An 18,144-nucleotide genomic window follows, 5' to 3' on the forward strand; every position below is an offset into this window, starting at 1 on the left:
AATTTAAGATTACTAAGGAATTTAAAAATGACGGAAATTGAAATGACGAGATTTTATTTTCTAGAATTTGTAAATTTTCTTGTTTGGCTAACTTAAAAGAACAATGGAATTGAATGCGGAATTTGTTATTTTTAAACTCTCAATCGTAAAAATTGGGAAATGACACCTATTTACATGGAATTTGAACTTGGGAATTGGAGGTCTCAAATTCCAAGTTTTTTTTCCACGCGGAAATTCTAAATTTCTATGTTTATGAATCTAAACAAGGAAATTGGTGAATATCAATTTACAAATTCTGACTTTTATCAAAATTCCAAGTTATTTCCTCATCCAAACATAGTTACGCTTTGTCTTCGTTGCTGTTGTTTTGGTTGTTAGGCTCTGTTCGGATATGAGCTTTGTTTCGGCGTTCTGTGCATTTGCCTCTCATGAGCCTCACACTCACCACCACGGCTGCAGTCATGTGCACCACGACGACCACGGTCAGGGCAGTGGGCACGACCATGGCCACGAAGAGGAGAGATTGTTGGCGACATCGAAACTTCTCGAGGAATTGACCGAGGAGGAAGACAAAAGTTGTACAGATTTGGATTTCAACAGCACGATCATGAGCATTTTGGTGCTCTGCAGCTATCAATTCTTGGTATTTCTTCTTAAATTTAATCATGGTTGAATTTTTTATTTTGTGGGTTTTATTCGAAATTGTGTATACTGTAAGAGGCACTAGTTTAATTTTCGTTATGCTGCTATTGATGATCTTTTAACCACTAGCACCGACCTGTACATCATCCTTATCCATGTCAAGCACAAAAACAATCGTAGGTATCCTCCATTTTCTCTGCTTCATGGTGAATCGGGTGATAATGATGAACATAGCATCTTCGTCCCGTACTGTGCATATTGCGCTCGTAAAGGGGTTTGTACCTACATCATTTTCACCATAGATGTAGTCTACAATGTATTACGCATAATATCGCATACAGAGTCTAATACAGTTTGATTTGTTTTTTAATTTTAGGCACACGTGAAAGAGGTTATCCTTGATGATAGGGTTGCTAAAGCACTGTTGGAATACATCAATTGCAACTACCTCAATAGTATTGTAGTTGGTGCATCAATAAGGAATGCTCTTACAAGGTTTAAATCTCTCTCTCTCTCTCTCTCTCTCTCTCTCTCTAAGCTAAATTATGATGCTGTGGTTCTTCAAAGGAAATTCAAAATTGGGAAAGATGTGTCCAGTAGCCTAGTAAATTTGCACTAAAATTCTGTTCAGTATACGTGATTCAGAAAGGGATGATGTCGTCAACAAGAACTGCAAAGAGGCATGTGCTTAATACTTCAGATCCACCAAGACAGCCACCCTCTCAGGGACTCCCACCTCATATCCCAGTAATTGATTGCTTAGAATGTGGATTGAACTAATTGAAATTTTGAAGAGGCAAATTGGTGAGTACAAAAGAGTGGAAATTTTCATTTTGGTATTGATAGAAACGGTGAAAAGCATAGTGCAAAATTTGAAATCTGATTTGACAATCGAGAGTGCAAAAGTGCTGAATTAGTCATAACTAAAGCATCAGTGTTCTAAAAGAAAAAAAAACCTTTGTTTTATTTTGTTCCACATCACATTGTGTGTTTCTTTTTTGTTGCACCTAAAGTTCCAAAATCTTTTATTCTTTATGCGTTGTTGTGTCCTACATAATGAACTAATCTCAAATGTGTGAGTCTGTAACCGCATTCTTATTTATCGTTTATAGGTCTCTGGATTCATTCCTTGGGGTGCTCGCTTTCGATGAGGGCCTCCTTCATTTGCCTTATTATCTTACCAATTATATCTGGTAAGTGACTCAATTGTTACTTGCATAATCTTTGTATTGACGATGGCGATGCCTTTGCTTCAAGAAGCCTTTGTCCATGACTAGAACTGAATTTATTCCCTTATTGCAGTGCAGGGAACTGACTTCATTGATTTAATTAGCATCCAGGATGAAACCTTTCTTATAAAAAATCAGAAATTCTTGGTGAACTGTACTGCACTCTTTTCTGGGGACTTTGATTATCTTTCCAATTAGTTGAGGTGGTGACAAGTCGATATTATACTATATATTTCACCCCTAATCTTAGTAATAATTTATTGTTTATTTTGGTGAGATTTTGATACTTTGAGTTATATTTCTATAAGACATTCGACTTCCTCTTGATCATAGAGTAATCAAATGGATGAATTTTGGAGAGATTCTAATTGGAGGATGTTCGTGAGTCTTTCAAGATGATTGTATTAAAGTTTCAGATTTTTCTACCTAGTCGTTTGACCGTGGCAATGAAATAAAAGCCCAACGTGCAGCTTTTCCAGATTGACATTTTTGGACATTTTGGGTATTTTAGAGGTCAAGATGGCATACTTTGAAGAAGATTCCTTCTAAAGATGTGTAGGGAATGTCTTCAGCTTTCGAAAGAGACCTTTTGGGAGCAAATCGGAGTTGATTTAGTCGGTCAAAAGTCTTATATTCTGATAAGTCCAAATTTCAGTTTGAATAGGAAATTTTTTATTTTTTGGTTTATTATTTTATTATGTTTCCTAGTTTTATTCCAAGGCCTTTTAGGATTTTATTTTGTAGTATTATAAATAAAGATATTTAGCCATTAGGGTATTAGAGATGAAAAGAGAAGAAGGGAGGAAGAGGAGGAGACACACTACTTTAGAGATCCTTTGACAATTCAAGTTCATTTTCAAGGGGTTTTCTTTCCATATTCTTAATAATATTTTTTTTTTATGATTATTCATGACTAATTTCTTTTACTGGGGCGAAACTTGGAGCCTTAGTAAGAATATGTAATTTCTTTTCAATTTACTTATAATATTATACATGCATGTTTTGAATTATTAATCATCGTTTTAAACTATCTAAAATGTTTTAGTGATTTGCGACCATTAGGATATTTAGAAAAGTAATTTGATGTAATTTTGGTTAGAAGGTTCCCTGACATTGGTGTTGGTTTCTTGTGGTTAATAATTGTAGTTTCACTTAGGATGAAAACCACATCTTAAGGGTTTCATGGTTTTTCATAAAACTTAATGAGTTTTTCATATTCATATTTGATCCGGATGTCCAGACAGATTGCATGTTAGATATACGTTATATTTTAGAGGTTCTAAGTAGAATATATATTAGGAAAACCTAACCTTCAAAATATGGATGGATAATTCATAAGTAATTAGAAGAACTACGTAGGATTTTTAAGGTGACGGCGAAACCCTAGTGCTTTTACAAATAGTGTTTCTTTAAATGGGTTTCTAGTTGATTTATTTAATTGTCTTTATTTTAATTTTTTTATTATTAGTAACGATGCTTTAGATATCATCGTAATTTTGTCGTAAATAGTATTTGTGACGATCATTTTGCGTAGTATATAGCTGTCAAAACATTTGCAACATAGGTTAGTTGCGTGTCCGTCCTGTCGCTAAATAATTTTCTCAACCAAACGAAAGAACATCGACTAAAAAAGAAAATTCATATACACGTAAAAAAGAAGCAAACCACCCATAACTGGGGCAAAGGGAAAAAGAGTCCGAATAAAGGAAGGGACACACGCCCAATACTGGCTAGGATAATAGAAGTTACTCTTCGTTTGCGATTTCCTGACCCTTTATTGTATTCCCTCACGATTGCCCTCTTGTGGGTCCCCCGAAGATCGGACGTCTCTAAATGTGCACATCCGTAAGGTGTTGGAGTTCCGCTACTCGGGTATTCTCCTTTTGCTTAACTTCTTGACTAAGTGTCTCCACCTCTGACCGAAGGTTGGTCTGCTTAACCGCCCAAGCACCTCATTTCGAGCACAATATGTGCCCCAATTCAGTCCTCAAGTACGGCTGGGCTCAACCCGCTTCAGCCTTCGCCTGACGCTGCAACCTCAACTCTTCCCTCACCCTCATAAGGTCATCCTAGTAAGCCTTTGCCTTTATCTCTTCAAATGTGGCAGCGTCGATATACTTGTGTATCTCCACTTCATGAACATCCTTCAAAGACCGCTGCTCAGCTCGAAGTTTCTCGAGTTCCTCTGACTGAGCTAACATTTGCCTCTCCGACTCCAGCCTAGCCTCCATCTCTTGCGAGGTTATTCACTCAAGCGCGCAGATTCGCCCCGTTTGGCGGAACAAGGCCATCTCTATCCAGGCGTTGCCCTAATAAACAAAAGTTAAAAATAAAATAGAGAGAAAGAAATACATGCAGATACTAAGACAGTTTCGCAGAAGGAAATGAGAGATGGGGCGTTACCTCATAGCGGCTTCCATGTTGGATATCCCGAGGACAATATGTTTTGGTGAATATCTCTAGGCATTGAGCATGGCTCCGCCGTTCAATAAAACATTTGGTGTATTTTTGCCAAAGTCTCGATTAAAGACAAATAAGAATGCTTGAGACAATTCTCTCATGAATTTGAATTCAGTGGATATCACCCACTTTGAGATTTCAGAATTCTTCTGTGGTTTAGTTTATTCTCCCTTGAGCTTACGAGAAATTAACGGTAGTTATCTCCTATTAGTTTGGCTCTTTATCTTATTTTGTTTATTTTTCAGCACTTGTACTATGCAAATTTCAATTTTGTTTATTTCAATTTTTTTATGTTATTATATTTTAATTGAATTTATTTTTATAATGAATTGTATTTTAATTCCGAGCAATTCAATTTTCATAGAAGCTTTTGCTTCCATTATGAGTTGTAGTGCACAATCATATAAGTAGTGTATGTTTGTCCTGAAGTAGAAGTTCACTGACCAAATTATGGCATGATTATCTTGGCAATTCTCTATCCACAATGAGGTGTATGATTGTCTTTGGTACATTTTTAGGCCTTGTCATAGTGCATTGTGAACATCCTTGCAAGGAATACTCTCATGGAATTGGTCATCAAACCAACTAAGTCATAATTGACCTTGAATCTCCATTTTATTCTCGAGAATTTAAAAGCGTATTTATGAGCTTAATCAATATCTAATTGTGGACTATTTGACCTCGATGTATCTACAAGATGGTCATAATATTATTTGCTTCTTATTGCAAGGCAATTTTCCAAATTTTGTACGATATGTCATGTCACTTGGGATAAATTTTGAGCACACAACTTTTCTTGGCTTACCACAAACTTTCAACATTTTATTCATTGCAAATTTTTGCTTGGGATATGCATCTTAAACATGTGCATCGTCATGATCAACTCAGTTGAGGTATATTTTCCAATCAATAAGTCATTGTGTACAAAAGATGGTTTCATCCATTAAAATTGGGATTCAAATCAATTTGTTCTAAGTTATACTCATAGTTACCACAGTTTTGCGGATTGAAATTTTGGAGAAACTAGGTTCTCATCCTGCATTTCTATACTGAGATAATACTTACGTTCTTACTAATGAATATTCTATGTTACTTACTAGTGAATATTCTATATATTTACTTTTTGATGGACTTGCCTGACGAGGAGGTGTTCTACAACGACATCTTCCTAACATGGACAATGTTCTTCGACGGATCTGCATGAATGAACGGAACGGGGGCAGGAGTAGTATTCATGTCGCCACAAAGACAAGTACTACCCTATTCCTTCCAACTAAGCAAGCTATGCTCTAACAACATCATTGAGTACCAAGCACTGATCATTGAACTCCAAACGATGATCGACATGGAAATCACAACGCTAGAAGTGTATGGCGACTCCAAGCTCATAATTAATTAACTCTTGATTGAATATGAAATGAGGAAACATTATCTCGTCCCATACTTTCGGCTAGCAACTCAACCGTTACAGAAGTTTGAGGCCGTGATGCTAGAACATGTGCCAAGAAAAGAAAATCAAATGGCAGACGCTCTCGCTAACTTAGCCTCAAGTATAGCGCTAAGAGAAGACGAAGCTGCATATGTGCTAGTTTGCCAAAGATGGGTGATCCCACTCGTCACTGAAATACTACTAGATGACACAAACATCATCTCAGTACTTCTAGTCGACACTGAAGAGTGGAGACAACCGATGATTGACTACTTGGAGCATGGAAAGCTTCTGGACGATCCTAGACATTGCTCTAAAGTACGTCGACGAGCACCTCGCTTCATCTACAATAAAGATACACTCTACCAACACTATTTTGAAGGAGTACTTCTAAGATGCCTAGGTGAGGAATAAGCTAATCAAGCCATGGAAGAAGCACACTCAAGCATATGCAGAGCGCATCAGTTTGGACTAAAGCTACTTCCAGCTTAAAAGAATGGGCTACCATTGGCCAAGTATGGTGAAAGATTACCTGGAATACACCAAAAGGTGCCAAGCCTGCCAATTCCATGCTAACTTCATACATCAACTGCATGAGCCATTACACCTTACGATTGTTTCATGGCTATTTGATGCATAGGGATTAGACGTCGTGCAACTAATCACACCAAAATCATCTGCCGGAGAAGCCTACATCATAACTGCAATGGATTACTTCTTCAATTGGGTTGAAGCCGTACCCCTAAGGGAAGTCAAGAAGGAAACTGTCGTCTGTTTCATCAAGGAGCATATCATCCATCGATATGGTGTGCCTCACTACATCATAACCGACAGTGGAAAATAGTTCTCAAACCGACTTATGGACGAGCTCTGCGAGAAATACAAATTCAAGCAGCACAATTCTTCCATGTATCATGCTCCGACCAACAGTCTTGCAGAAGCATTCAACAAAACGTTGTGCTACCTTCTAAAGAAAGTGATCGGCTGAATAAAGAGAAGCTGGCATGAAAGAATAAGCTAAGCACTTTGGGCATATAGGACAACACATAGAACTCCTACCCAAGCTATGCCTTATTCTTTAGTATATGGCATGGAAGTTATTCTGCCACTCGAAAGTCAAATCCCCTCACTAAGGATGGCTATACAAGAAGGCTTGATTGAAGAGGAAAATACAAAGCTACAACTTCAAGAGTTAAAAGCACTCGACGAAAGAAGGCTCGAAGCACTCGACCCAATGCTCATTGTTTGCACGATCATAAAAGGTAACACCGAACGCTCCTAGCCTGCAAGAGCATAAACTATGTACGGCAAAATCACCATCAAAAGAAATCCATCATTCCTTTGAACCACGTCATGACTTGATCCCTTCTCAACCGAAGGTACGTTGGCAACTTGAAACTTCAAAACTTCAAGTACAGTCACATCATCAACAAAAACACAAACACTTTGAAGAATAAAGTAAAAATTCAAGAATGGGAATACTTTATTTCTTTAAAGCTACAAAGCCTTATTACAAAATAAGCAAGGAAAAAAAAACACAAAGAAGGCTTCAAGCACAAAAATGGAAGACACTACTGAATAGCTATGTCCCTAAAACTACGACGACGATCTTTAAGCAACCATTCCAAAGTCTACAAATTCTCAACATCGGTGGGAGACAAGGTGGGCATTTCCATGGCCACGCCTTTCTCTTGCTCTAGGTGTGAAACCCTCTCTTAATGCTGAGAAAATGTAGCTTCCTGCTCCAAGAGAACACCCTGAAGTCATGATGCTTTAGTTTCCAGCTACTCTCGCTCACGTGCCAACACTTGTAGACTTGCTTGGACAGAAACTAAAGATGTCCTTGTGGCTTGATAACTTTCCGAATCAACTTGCTGAGAAGACCGAACTTGGGCAATTGATAAGTCTATTGCTGCATGTTGTTGAGCTCTAACCTCTGGACTCAACTTCTTCGAGGAAATAGCATGCAAGGAAGAATACTCAGTTGAGGTGGCCATAAGTTTGGCAATCTTGACTTTCAAGAACGAGGAATCAACGTTAAGATTGTCAATCCCAGAAACAAGCTTCAACAAGTCTTCTTTAAGCAATGAAAGGTCCTCCAATGGGTACTTCGCAATCCTCCTCTCAATATGGCTCTTGATGTCTATAGTTGCACGAAGGCTGATGCGATGGATGAACTGCTCAGTGCCACTAAAGTTCGGCCCTCTAAGAAAGATCTCAGAGCTAGCTGGCAAATGTAACATCCCACATCGCCCAGGGGAGAGGATCTTCTATGCCTTATATGTACATGCCCACCTCTATATAGCACGAGGCCTTTTAGGAGTTCACTGGCTTCAGAGTTCATCAAAACTCCAAAGTCAAGCGAGTTTGCACGAAAGCAATCCCAGGATGGGTGACCCACTGGGAAATTCTCGTGTGAGTTCCCAGAAACAAAACTGTGAGGGCATGGTTAGGGCCTAAAGCAGACAATATCGTGCTACGATAGAGTCGAGCCCGGGTCGGGATGTGACAATTTGGTATCAGAGCCAATCCCTGGCCGGAAGTGTACCGACAAGGACGTCGGGCCCTTAAGGAAGGGTGGATTGTTAGATACCACATCGCCAAGGGGAAAGGATCCTTTATGCCTTATATGTACATAACCACCTTTAAATAGCACGAGGCCTTTTGGGAGCTCACTGGCTTCGGAGTTCATCGAAACTCCAAAGTTAACCGAGTTTGTACGAAAGCAATCCCAGAATGGGTGACCCACTGGGAAGTTCTCGCGTGAGTTCCCAGAAACAAAACCATGAGGGCATGGCCCAAAACGGACAATATTGTGCTACAACGGAGCTGGGTCCAGGATGTGACAACAAAGGTGTTGGACGCATGATGGGCTCTTGCATACCTTCACCCACACATGGAAAACTTAGGCAACTTGGCGGATTTGGAACAAGTGATGCGAAAATTAACTTAACACACAAATTAAACCCTCTTTTGACTATTGTAGTATATATGTAAGTAGAGATCGTTCTTAAACCAGGGATTAGGAGGGATTGCTAAACACTTTAAACTAACTCAAATAGATAAAACTAAGCTTTCAAAAACACTTAACTAAACTTAAAAGACTCAAAAAAAGTTCACAAGACTCAAAATAAGCTAAAAACACTGAAAACTGCCTAAAAACAAAAACTGGGCAGATTTGACTCTAAACACAATTTTGGACGAATTTTGGTTTTAACTTGACTCAAAACACTTGAAAACACAATCTAAAACAGATTCTAACTAGTTAGACACTCTAAAATAAAGGGGGATTTGGTTTTGGACGAAAATAAGGTAAACAAAACAAAAACTAGGACTAAGCAAATTTGCACGAATTTGGTGGAAATAGATGGATGATGGGCTAGCTAGGAGGTCTTTCTCCACACATGACATACTTGCATACAAAACAATCTCCAGTTGCTTTTTCAATGAATCATTAACCTCAACACCCCAAGTTAATTAGGTACGCTTAAATTAACCCTCATATTTTCCTTAAGTCATTGAATTGAATGGAATTAGTGCATTGCAATCAAATTATTCCTCAAAAGTTCTCTACATGCGCATAATAGAGAAACAATAAAAAATCATTAATTTCTATGAAAATCATAAGTGTTGACGAGGCGTTCGTAACTATGAAAGTGCATGATACTTATGCCAATAATTTACTTAACATGATTGTGACTAACAACATTTACTACTTATGAATATAAGTTCACAACGATTAGGTGAAGCTTCCTTATATCCTAACATCAAATTTATGCATGCAAATTAAGTGTGCACTCTCAACCCACATACACAAACAAGTTTTAATTCAAACAGATAAGTAAATTGAATTCACAATTCATGAAATCACAACTGGAAGTAATAAAATCATATTGCAAATATAGCCATGGTTTCGAAATTCCCCCTAGCCAAAAGGGGATTAGTTCCACATACTCACAAAGCAAAGATTCTTGAATTTAAACATTGAAAAACACAAGAAAGATTACACCTAAAATGTTCTAGCAACTCCAAGTTGAATGACATGCACGTCTAGGGCTCTCCTCCTTCTTCCTTGCTGCGGCACAAGGTGTGGGTGGTGGTTTTGGGGGTGATGAATGGTGTATTCTTGCTTAGGATGATGAATGATGGCTGATTAGGGTGGAAGGGTACGGCAGATTGTGTATGGGATTGTATGGAGTGAATGAATGATGGAGAAGGGCTTTTCATTCGTTACAGAATTTTCGTGTTTGCAACTTTTATTGAACAACATAATCACCCTCGTAAAGAAAGAATATGCCCATATGCTACCATCCTAACGAAAAATCACAGCCTCACAAGCCACTAAAGTAGATTTGGCTGAAGAATTGAGGATTCCACTTAGGTTGGCTTATGAGTTAATAAGCAACCAAGCAGGTGGAAGATAATCTTTGGGATATATTAAGCAGGACCAAAAGAATTATCTTCCAATTGTGAGGCAAAAGAAAATGGCATATGGAGAAGTTGGAGTCGTGCTACAATACTTTTCCAAACAAATATCGGAAAACCTATCATTCTTTTACGAACGACACTTGAACAAAAAGAATCAAATAGCAAACATGTTTTGGACAGACCCAAAAATGATAATTGATTATAGATTTTGGAGATGTTGTAAGTTTTGATACAACTTATAAAGTCAATGAGTTGGATCGACCATTTGCAATGTTTGTTGGCTTTGTATTTAGAGTAGCCTTAATGTATGACAAGACCGCTGCTTCATTTAGTTAGTTATCTAAGAAATTTTTGAAGGCAATATCTAGCAGGGCTCCAAGAATTATTTTTATCGATCAAGATCCTACGATAGCTAAGGCCATTTTAGAAGGGATGCCTCAAACTTACCATAGACTTTGTTTATGGCATCTGATGCAGGATGCTTGTAAGAGTATGAATGCTCAGTTCAAAGGTGAGGGAAGGAGTTCACAATGCTTTGAACGTTTTTTTACCAAATTGAGGAGAAAGATGAGTTTTTAGCTGCTTGGAATTGTATGTTTGATGAGTATGATGCACATAAGAATGGCTAGTTAGCCACTACTTCTAAGATTAGAATGAAATGGGCTTACGCATATGTGAGGTCAGTATGGTTGACAGGAATACGAAGCACACAAATTAGTGAAAGTTTTAATGCAACATTGAAAAATTATTTGAAGTCAGGTCTCAATATTGTTCAATTTTTCACCAACATTGTGAGGGTTCTTATTGATACTAAGCACAAGGAATGGGAAGCGGAGTATGACCGACAATTCAGAATTGTGCATGTCAAATTTGACATCAAAATGTTGCAATAAGCTAGAGAAGTTTACATGAAAGTGATATACAAATTGTTTCAAGATTAGCTTGAACAATCTATTGAATTGTCAATAACTAATTGTGTTGCTAAAGGTGATATCTTTGTATACACGGTTGAACTAGATGATAAGTCTAAGAAGCGTAAGGTGAAAAGGGAAGCATCTACTGTTTCTTATAACTGTAGGCTATTAGAGATGAAAGGTATTCTGTGTAGTCATGCTATTAAAGTTCTTAGAGAAGTCATGCTTATCAAAGAAATTCTTGAACAATATATGTTGAACAGGTGGATAAAGAAGCAAAAGTTGAGAGTGTGGTCGACATGTGTGCGTGAGATTCAAGTAGAGCCTAAATTGCATCAGGGTTCCAGATATAGGTCCTTGTGTTATGTATGCACTAGATGATCAACAAGAACATCTGAGAATGAAAAGGCATAGGAACTACTGAATGAGCAAGCAAATAAATTGTCAAAAATGGTTGAAGACCTATTGCTTCTGGAAGTGACTGATGATGCACATGAGAAAAGGCATACCAATTGTAATAGCTAGATGGCCAGTTGCTTGGAGAATGTTGATCTTGTCATTCCAAAAGGGCTTAAGAAGAAAGAGGTGTCTCATCAATACCAATGCTACTGATCTATTACTTTTTCGAGTGAAAACATTCCACAAATATGAATTTGCTTTGAACTCATGTCTATTTATAAAAGTATTTCATTGATTCAATTAACCAAAAACAAAGCATTTTGTACAAATCCCTTCATGAATTAGTGTAGACAGGAAAAATATGAATAACCTACATTCACTAAATTCTTGTGCTGCATCTTCGTAAATCAACAACCAAACACCCTTAAGGAAAAATCTAAACTTCAAGGGGTCCATGCCAGACTCTTCTATGCACCGTTTCCCTCTCTCTCCATCTTCCTCAAGGGCAAAGATCCCACAATGGTGATCATCCTACAAGGCTCAGATGATGATTTTGTTTTCTTCAGAATTTTTGGAGAAAGGAGACGAAATGAAAATGGGTATGCATAGAAACTCGTGAAGCAACGAAGAGGAAATTGGACGGCAACACCTTTTGGTTAGTTGGAGAAAAGAGCCAGAGGAGAGTGGAAGGTTTCAGAGGAAAAAAACATGGCGCTGGAGTGAATTGAAAATGCGCTCGAGGAGAGTAAAAAGGAGCTGAACATGACCTAGTTTTGCATGAAATTGTTTTAACATTTAAATTCACTTTCTGGTGGCAGGATGAAATTGGAAGGTTGACATCTTTTTATCAGTTGGATCTGCATGCTGGGATTGCAATCCCTTTTTTCTTCTCTTGAATCCCACAAACAATACAATTTTATTGATTCTAATTAGCAAAAAAAAGAAGGAGGTGTGGTTAGTCTTACCATTAATTAGTAATAATATGATTTAAATTCATTTTTAGCGAGAATCAAACTTAAAATCTTTTACTTGTGAAAATGAATCTTATTAGGCCGTAGTACTAATTAACTTTTTTTTTTTTATTAAAATAGCTCAAAAACTTCATTCAGCAGCCGGTTGGATTTGCTCCTTTTCATCCCAGCCATTTTTCTCATTATAAAAGAAGGAATCTTATATTTTTTTTAATTTTTATTTCAAGTGAGAATATGAGATTGTGAGCGACGAACGAGACACATCCAACTCTGTAAGACTCTATACGTTATGGCCACAGCTACCTCCGAATAGGAGGAAGAAGTGGCGGCGGAACTGGAAGCCGTACAATCAGTCTACGGGGGCGATTGAGTGGTTCTCCAATCCTACCCTCCCCATCTCCACCTCCATAACAAACCTCGCACCGCCTATGTTGCTTCACAACAGGTCCTTCCCCACATACTCTTTACTGCTTGCTTCTTTTTATCACTCTCTTTCAAATTTTGGATTGAATTCTGTTTGGTTGCTGAGAAAGTCTGGGAAAATCTGATGAAAGAAACAAAAGAGCACTTTTTTTGTATTTTATGCTTTCTTAAAGTTTCTCAGCTGCCAAACAGCGATTTGCGTTTCAATTTGTTTGATTGCGTAGTTTGTTAGCGTAGAGGTCGAGCTGGTGGAGCAAAAGTTTAGTTTTTTATTGCAAAGCTGCAATCTTTTCCTTCTTTGTTTTTGCTTCAATGGTGAAAATCTCTTATTACTTGTAGTTTGTGGAAGCTGTCATGGGAATTCGAGCAGATTCTCAGGTGAAGATTAATATGAAAATAATATTCTTTATGCATTCATCATTTGCTATAGGCTTGGTTTAATCTCTTATCTTTTCAGTTTCCTACCAAGTTTTCTGTTTTTGGTTCTCTCTTCTTTGGTAGTATCTGAATGAACTGCCACATATTGATCTTATAGATTCAAAGAGTCTTGATTTTCAAAGGCAAAAACATCTAACAAATTCGATAAGGGACAGAGCATGGGAACTCTCGTCTTGTTTAATGCTTGTGGTAATTTTTGAGGTAATTGCTGCTCTAGCCAACTTCGCAAAAACTGTTTGACATACGAATACATTGCTCCTTTGTGACACTGTCAAAAAGTTTAGATAAACTCTGCACATTATGTAGCTCCTGCAATCTGCATGCTCATGAGTGTTTAAATATCGGTCTTATGGTAGCTCGTGGTTTTTATCCCTTCCCGATGTAGAGATATATTCACCATTTGTGGACACTCCCGGACTTTCATATTCAGGAGACTGATACATTAAGATATGTGTTCAGGAAGCAGTCGAGAAGCTCTCTGTTATGAATCGCCCTGATGGAGACTGTCCATTGTGTTTGTATCCTTTGGTCCCAGAAGATGAGCAGAAAAATGCTTTGCCATTTATGAAGTTGATGTCTTGTTTCCATTGCTTCTCTAAATATATATATATATTGGTGTCAGATTACATTTAAGGGTTTTGGTTTTAAATTTTGTTCTCCCTTTTTTGTTTTAAAATGCGGCAGTGAGTGCATTATTAGGTGGTGGAGTTGGCTTCAAAAAGAAGAAAAAAGAAATACCAGTGATTCATCAAGTGCACATCTGAATCGAGACGTAAGAAACCATAAAAGTATACTTGAGTCACAGTTGTTTGGTAGTAGGTTGAATTCTAGAGCTTGAGGAGATCATTGGGCAATTTACTTCAACTTTATATGGGATTCTTGTAATATGGTTGGTTTTGCAAAAAGAAGAAGCCTTACCAAAAGTAAAATGTACTTATAAAAGAGCATCAAGAGAATATTTAATACAAAATACAAGCCTAAGAATATGTAAACATCAAGATATGGATAGAATAAGTTGAATGAGTCCATAGCTGTGTAATTGATTGGATGAACTTAGGTCCTGCATCTCAAAAATTAATGTCTGATCTAACAACTGACACATAAATTCTTATCTTGGATCTGCATAAGAAAACATATAGTTGTAACAACCCACGTCCCTTAAAAGAAGGGGAAGAAGGTGGTGTGTGGACAGTATGCATTCTCATGTTGATGTTTCAAACTTTCAAAGTAGCATGATTCATAAGGATTACTTGAGAATTGGGATAGGATATCTGGAAGAGGCTTATGGAAGGCTTTTGTATTTATTATTTATTAGTTTGTTATTGTTACAGTTTTTACATTCATGACTGGCAAGATTTTTGTAATGTAGGCATAAGCTGAAGCATGGTCTTGATAAAAGTATGTGGGATCCCAGAATACCCATGTAGGTGGGTGTTGAATTTTGGATTGGTTGATTGCTAATGAGTAATGAGTAGGTTCAGATCAGGGACTAATAGTTTCATTTGTGAATTGGATACAGAGAAGGGATATGCTTATGTTAATTGGGTGATTGGGAATCAGTTGTGGCAATTTATACATTACTGTATTTGTACTGGTAGACTTTCTGCCTTTGTGAATGACTACCCTCCTGGTTTGTTTGGTTGCCCAAGCGGTCTCCACAAAGGAGTTCATCCTCTTTCAGTTCTGTTTATCTAGTCACGGTGGTGCTTAGCCGGTTGATCCATAGCGCACCTTAGAGGGTGGTTCTCTTATGGGTTTGATGTGGTCTCTAGTACTGCAAGATCTATTCAGATTTCACATGTGTAATTAAAGATGATACGATTTTTTCAATTGTGCAGATTGGGAAAAATAATGTATTTGAGGTGTCTTATTTTATGAGTCAAAGATGTATTGGGTCTAAGGTTTAGATGGATAAGACTGAAATCTTCAAAAGCAAACTAGGCCTTTTAGCCAAAATACTTATGAGATTGTCAAAACTCCTCATTTTGGTCCCTGAGATTTAAAATAATTAGAAGTGGTCCTAGAAATTGTCAACCGTCCCATTTTGGTCCCTTAATGAAAAATCTCCGTTGAAATGAAGAAACCACTAGTTCAAAAGGGAGGGTTTAATTTGACAAAAATACTCTCTATTTAGCAGAGATTTCTCACAGAAAGACCAAAATGATTGACGGTTGACAATCTCATGGACCATTTCTGTTGGTTTTAAATCTCAGGGACCAAAGTGAGGAGTTGTGCCAATCTCATTGACCAGCATGCGGCCCCTGTCCTCTAGTGAAAGATACTCCTGGTACCTCAAAAACCTATGATACTCTACTTCTTCCTTTGCCTTATGTTCGTTCCCTTGGATAAAAAGCCTAAAAACTATTCCAGACTCCAGTTGCACGAGATATTTCTGATTTCTGCTGATCGGGAGTGCAGAGTTAGCTCTCTGCTTCTTTACATAAACAGGTTCGTTTTTGGTCTTTCATTTGAAATTCAAATATGGAAAGGATAGAGAAGTGTGTGGTAGGAAAGAAAACTTAAGGGGAACCTTAATGTTTTATCTAGGTTATCTATGTAATATGTCTGTTTTGGTTCCGGTCATGGAAAACTTTACAAGAGGCTTTCTTCAGGTGAGTTGGCTAACGAACCTGAATTTCACTTAGTTGGTTGAGATAACTTGTGTTTCCCTCACCAATTATTATGTGTAGACTGTAGAGGAATCAATTATGGACTTGTTTGTTGGCTTGTAAATATGGAAGTTTTTTGGCGGCTGAAGCACACAGGAAGTGACGGCGACTCATGTGTGGGCTTGTGGAGAAGTGTCTGAAAGGATTTGGAGGTTTATATAGAATATTTGGCCGGTATGCAAGGGAAGTGATATTGACTTTGCATCCAAGTTTGTTTCTGGTAGGATGCTTTGCATTGTATGGGATAAAATTGCCCTGATAGGGACTCTTTCAGTCAGATTGGGGGTACGGTTTAGTTGAATCTTGCTTTTGTTAGAAGTTCTAGTGAGCAGAGATTGAAATTGTTGATAGTTTCTTGGAAGCTCTACATGGTTTTAGAGTTGGTGACTGGACGCTCTGAAATGCACTTAATGAAGTGTTTGATGTGCGCTCTTTTCGTTGAGATTTATTGGATAAAATCTGTTGTACTTTTGCATGGAAGCAGTTCTAGTGTGCAGATCCTTCGAGGGTGGTGTTTTCTTGTGGATAAGTTCTTCAAGGAGGATTCTTGCCTCAAAAACTTGAAAAAGAAAAACAGATTCAGATTTGTGTGGCCAACAGGATGAGGTTAGTGTTGGAGCTTTGCAGCTTCGATTTCTAATATGTATGGGCAGTGGTATGGGAAATATATATATATATATATATATATATTTTTTTTTCTTTCTTTTTTAGTGGTATGGGAGATTTGTAAGACAGGAGGATCGGGTTACTGGTATTGTCCATTCTTAAAGTACCCAAAAATCGTCATGGCCCAAGTATTATAGTTTTCGCTTAGTTGTGGTGGGCGCATAGGTGGTGCCTTTGGTGGTGTTCAACACTCGTGCATTTAAGGGTGTGCTTGTTGCATGCTTGTGTAGATTAAGGATAGCCGACTGTCCTCTTTTTTTATCCTATGATAGGTTTTCTTTCTTCTATTATTTTTTTACTATTATTATTATTATTATTTATTTTAATATTCTGTCACGTATTTATGGGCCACGTCACCTGTGAAGCTCGCTTAGTAAACTTTATGGTTTTTAAGAAAATATAATTCCTAAATAATGATGATTTGTTGTTACAAAAATGTGGAGCTTAGGAAGAAAGTATGGGAAACTGCCCCGTCTGCCGTAAAGTTTTTCATACCCAGGACTTGGAGCACGTGCTTCACTTGGTTGATAATCACTCCTCTCAATTGGTATGGTATCCAACCACAAATTATATTTCTGCAGATGAATGTTTCAGCATTCTGGTATAGTGGAAACTGGTTTTTTCCTTTTCAAATCAATGTTTTAAATTTGTATTTAGTATTGAAGGGCAAATTTATCAGTTTCTGTTATGTCACTGCAATTCTACCCCGCCATTTAATCCATTATCAGAAAGTATGGTGCATGTATAATTGATAAAGGTTCTGTCGTGATTCATTCAGGTTGTGTCGAGTCATTTTACTTCATACCGATGCTGAACTCTTACTTTGAAATGCATGAAGAACAGAAATATGATTTATGGCCATTTGAACGTTTTGAATAATTGCATGTGTCCAGCTGAGGATGGTAGTAGAACGTGAATGTCCCAAGGCAAAATTTTGAGGCCCGATTGAAGTTACAGCAAGAAAACTGTGGTTTAATCGAGCCTAAAAAAGATCTTGTCGTGTTGCCTGGTATGGTACTTCCACCACCACCAGTCTCACCATTAGTCTCCGGGGCCGACAAAGAATCTACTGAGCAGCAACAAATCTCAATATGGTATCAGAGCAGTGATCCTAATCGACCTACTTCTGAGTAGTTTCTTGAGAGATCTATGAGCTTTTCCTGATTCTCTATCATGGCTGAAGAGAGTTCAGTGCATGGCGAAGAAGTTAGCTTGCATGTTGCGCCATCTTCATTTCATTTAGATGTTGATGTCAACCCAAATCAACGTCTCAGTTCTGCCTTACAAAATGAGTTCAATTATCTTTCCTGGGAGATAGCAGTCACTCTTGCCTTGGGAGGACGATCGAAACTTGGTTATGTTAATGGTGTTATTCCAACGCTTGATGTGTCCTCATCAAATTACAATGATTGGTTGTGCAACGACCAGTTGGTCATGTCATGGCTACTCAATTCTATGGATCGAAAGATTGCAGAA

At 37.8% G+C, this 18,144-nt stretch overlaps 1 protein-coding gene across 1 annotated transcript; it reads left to right on the forward strand.

Moving 5' to 3' along the window:
- Positions 1-10,620: 10,620 nt before the first annotated feature.
- LOC103948762 lies at positions 10,621-17,815 on the forward strand. Its single transcript, XM_048591698.1, is given in 8 exon segments — positions 10,621-10,699; positions 11,176-11,420; positions 12,786-12,917; positions 13,235-13,273; positions 13,397-13,534; positions 13,793-13,960; positions 17,117-17,269; positions 17,578-17,815. Coding segments are annotated over 8 exon segments (1,179 nt in total). The 3' UTR covers positions 17,803-17,815.
- The last annotated feature ends 329 nt before the right edge of the window (positions 17,816-18,144 follow it).

The sequence above is a fragment of a genome, unplaced genomic scaffold (genome assembly GCF_019419815.1).
Source record: "Pyrus x bretschneideri cultivar Hongxiangsu unplaced genomic scaffold, Pyrus_bretschneideri_v1 Contig35, whole genome shotgun sequence".
Classification (NCBI taxonomy): Eukaryota; Viridiplantae; Streptophyta; class Magnoliopsida; order Rosales; family Rosaceae; genus Pyrus; species Pyrus x bretschneideri.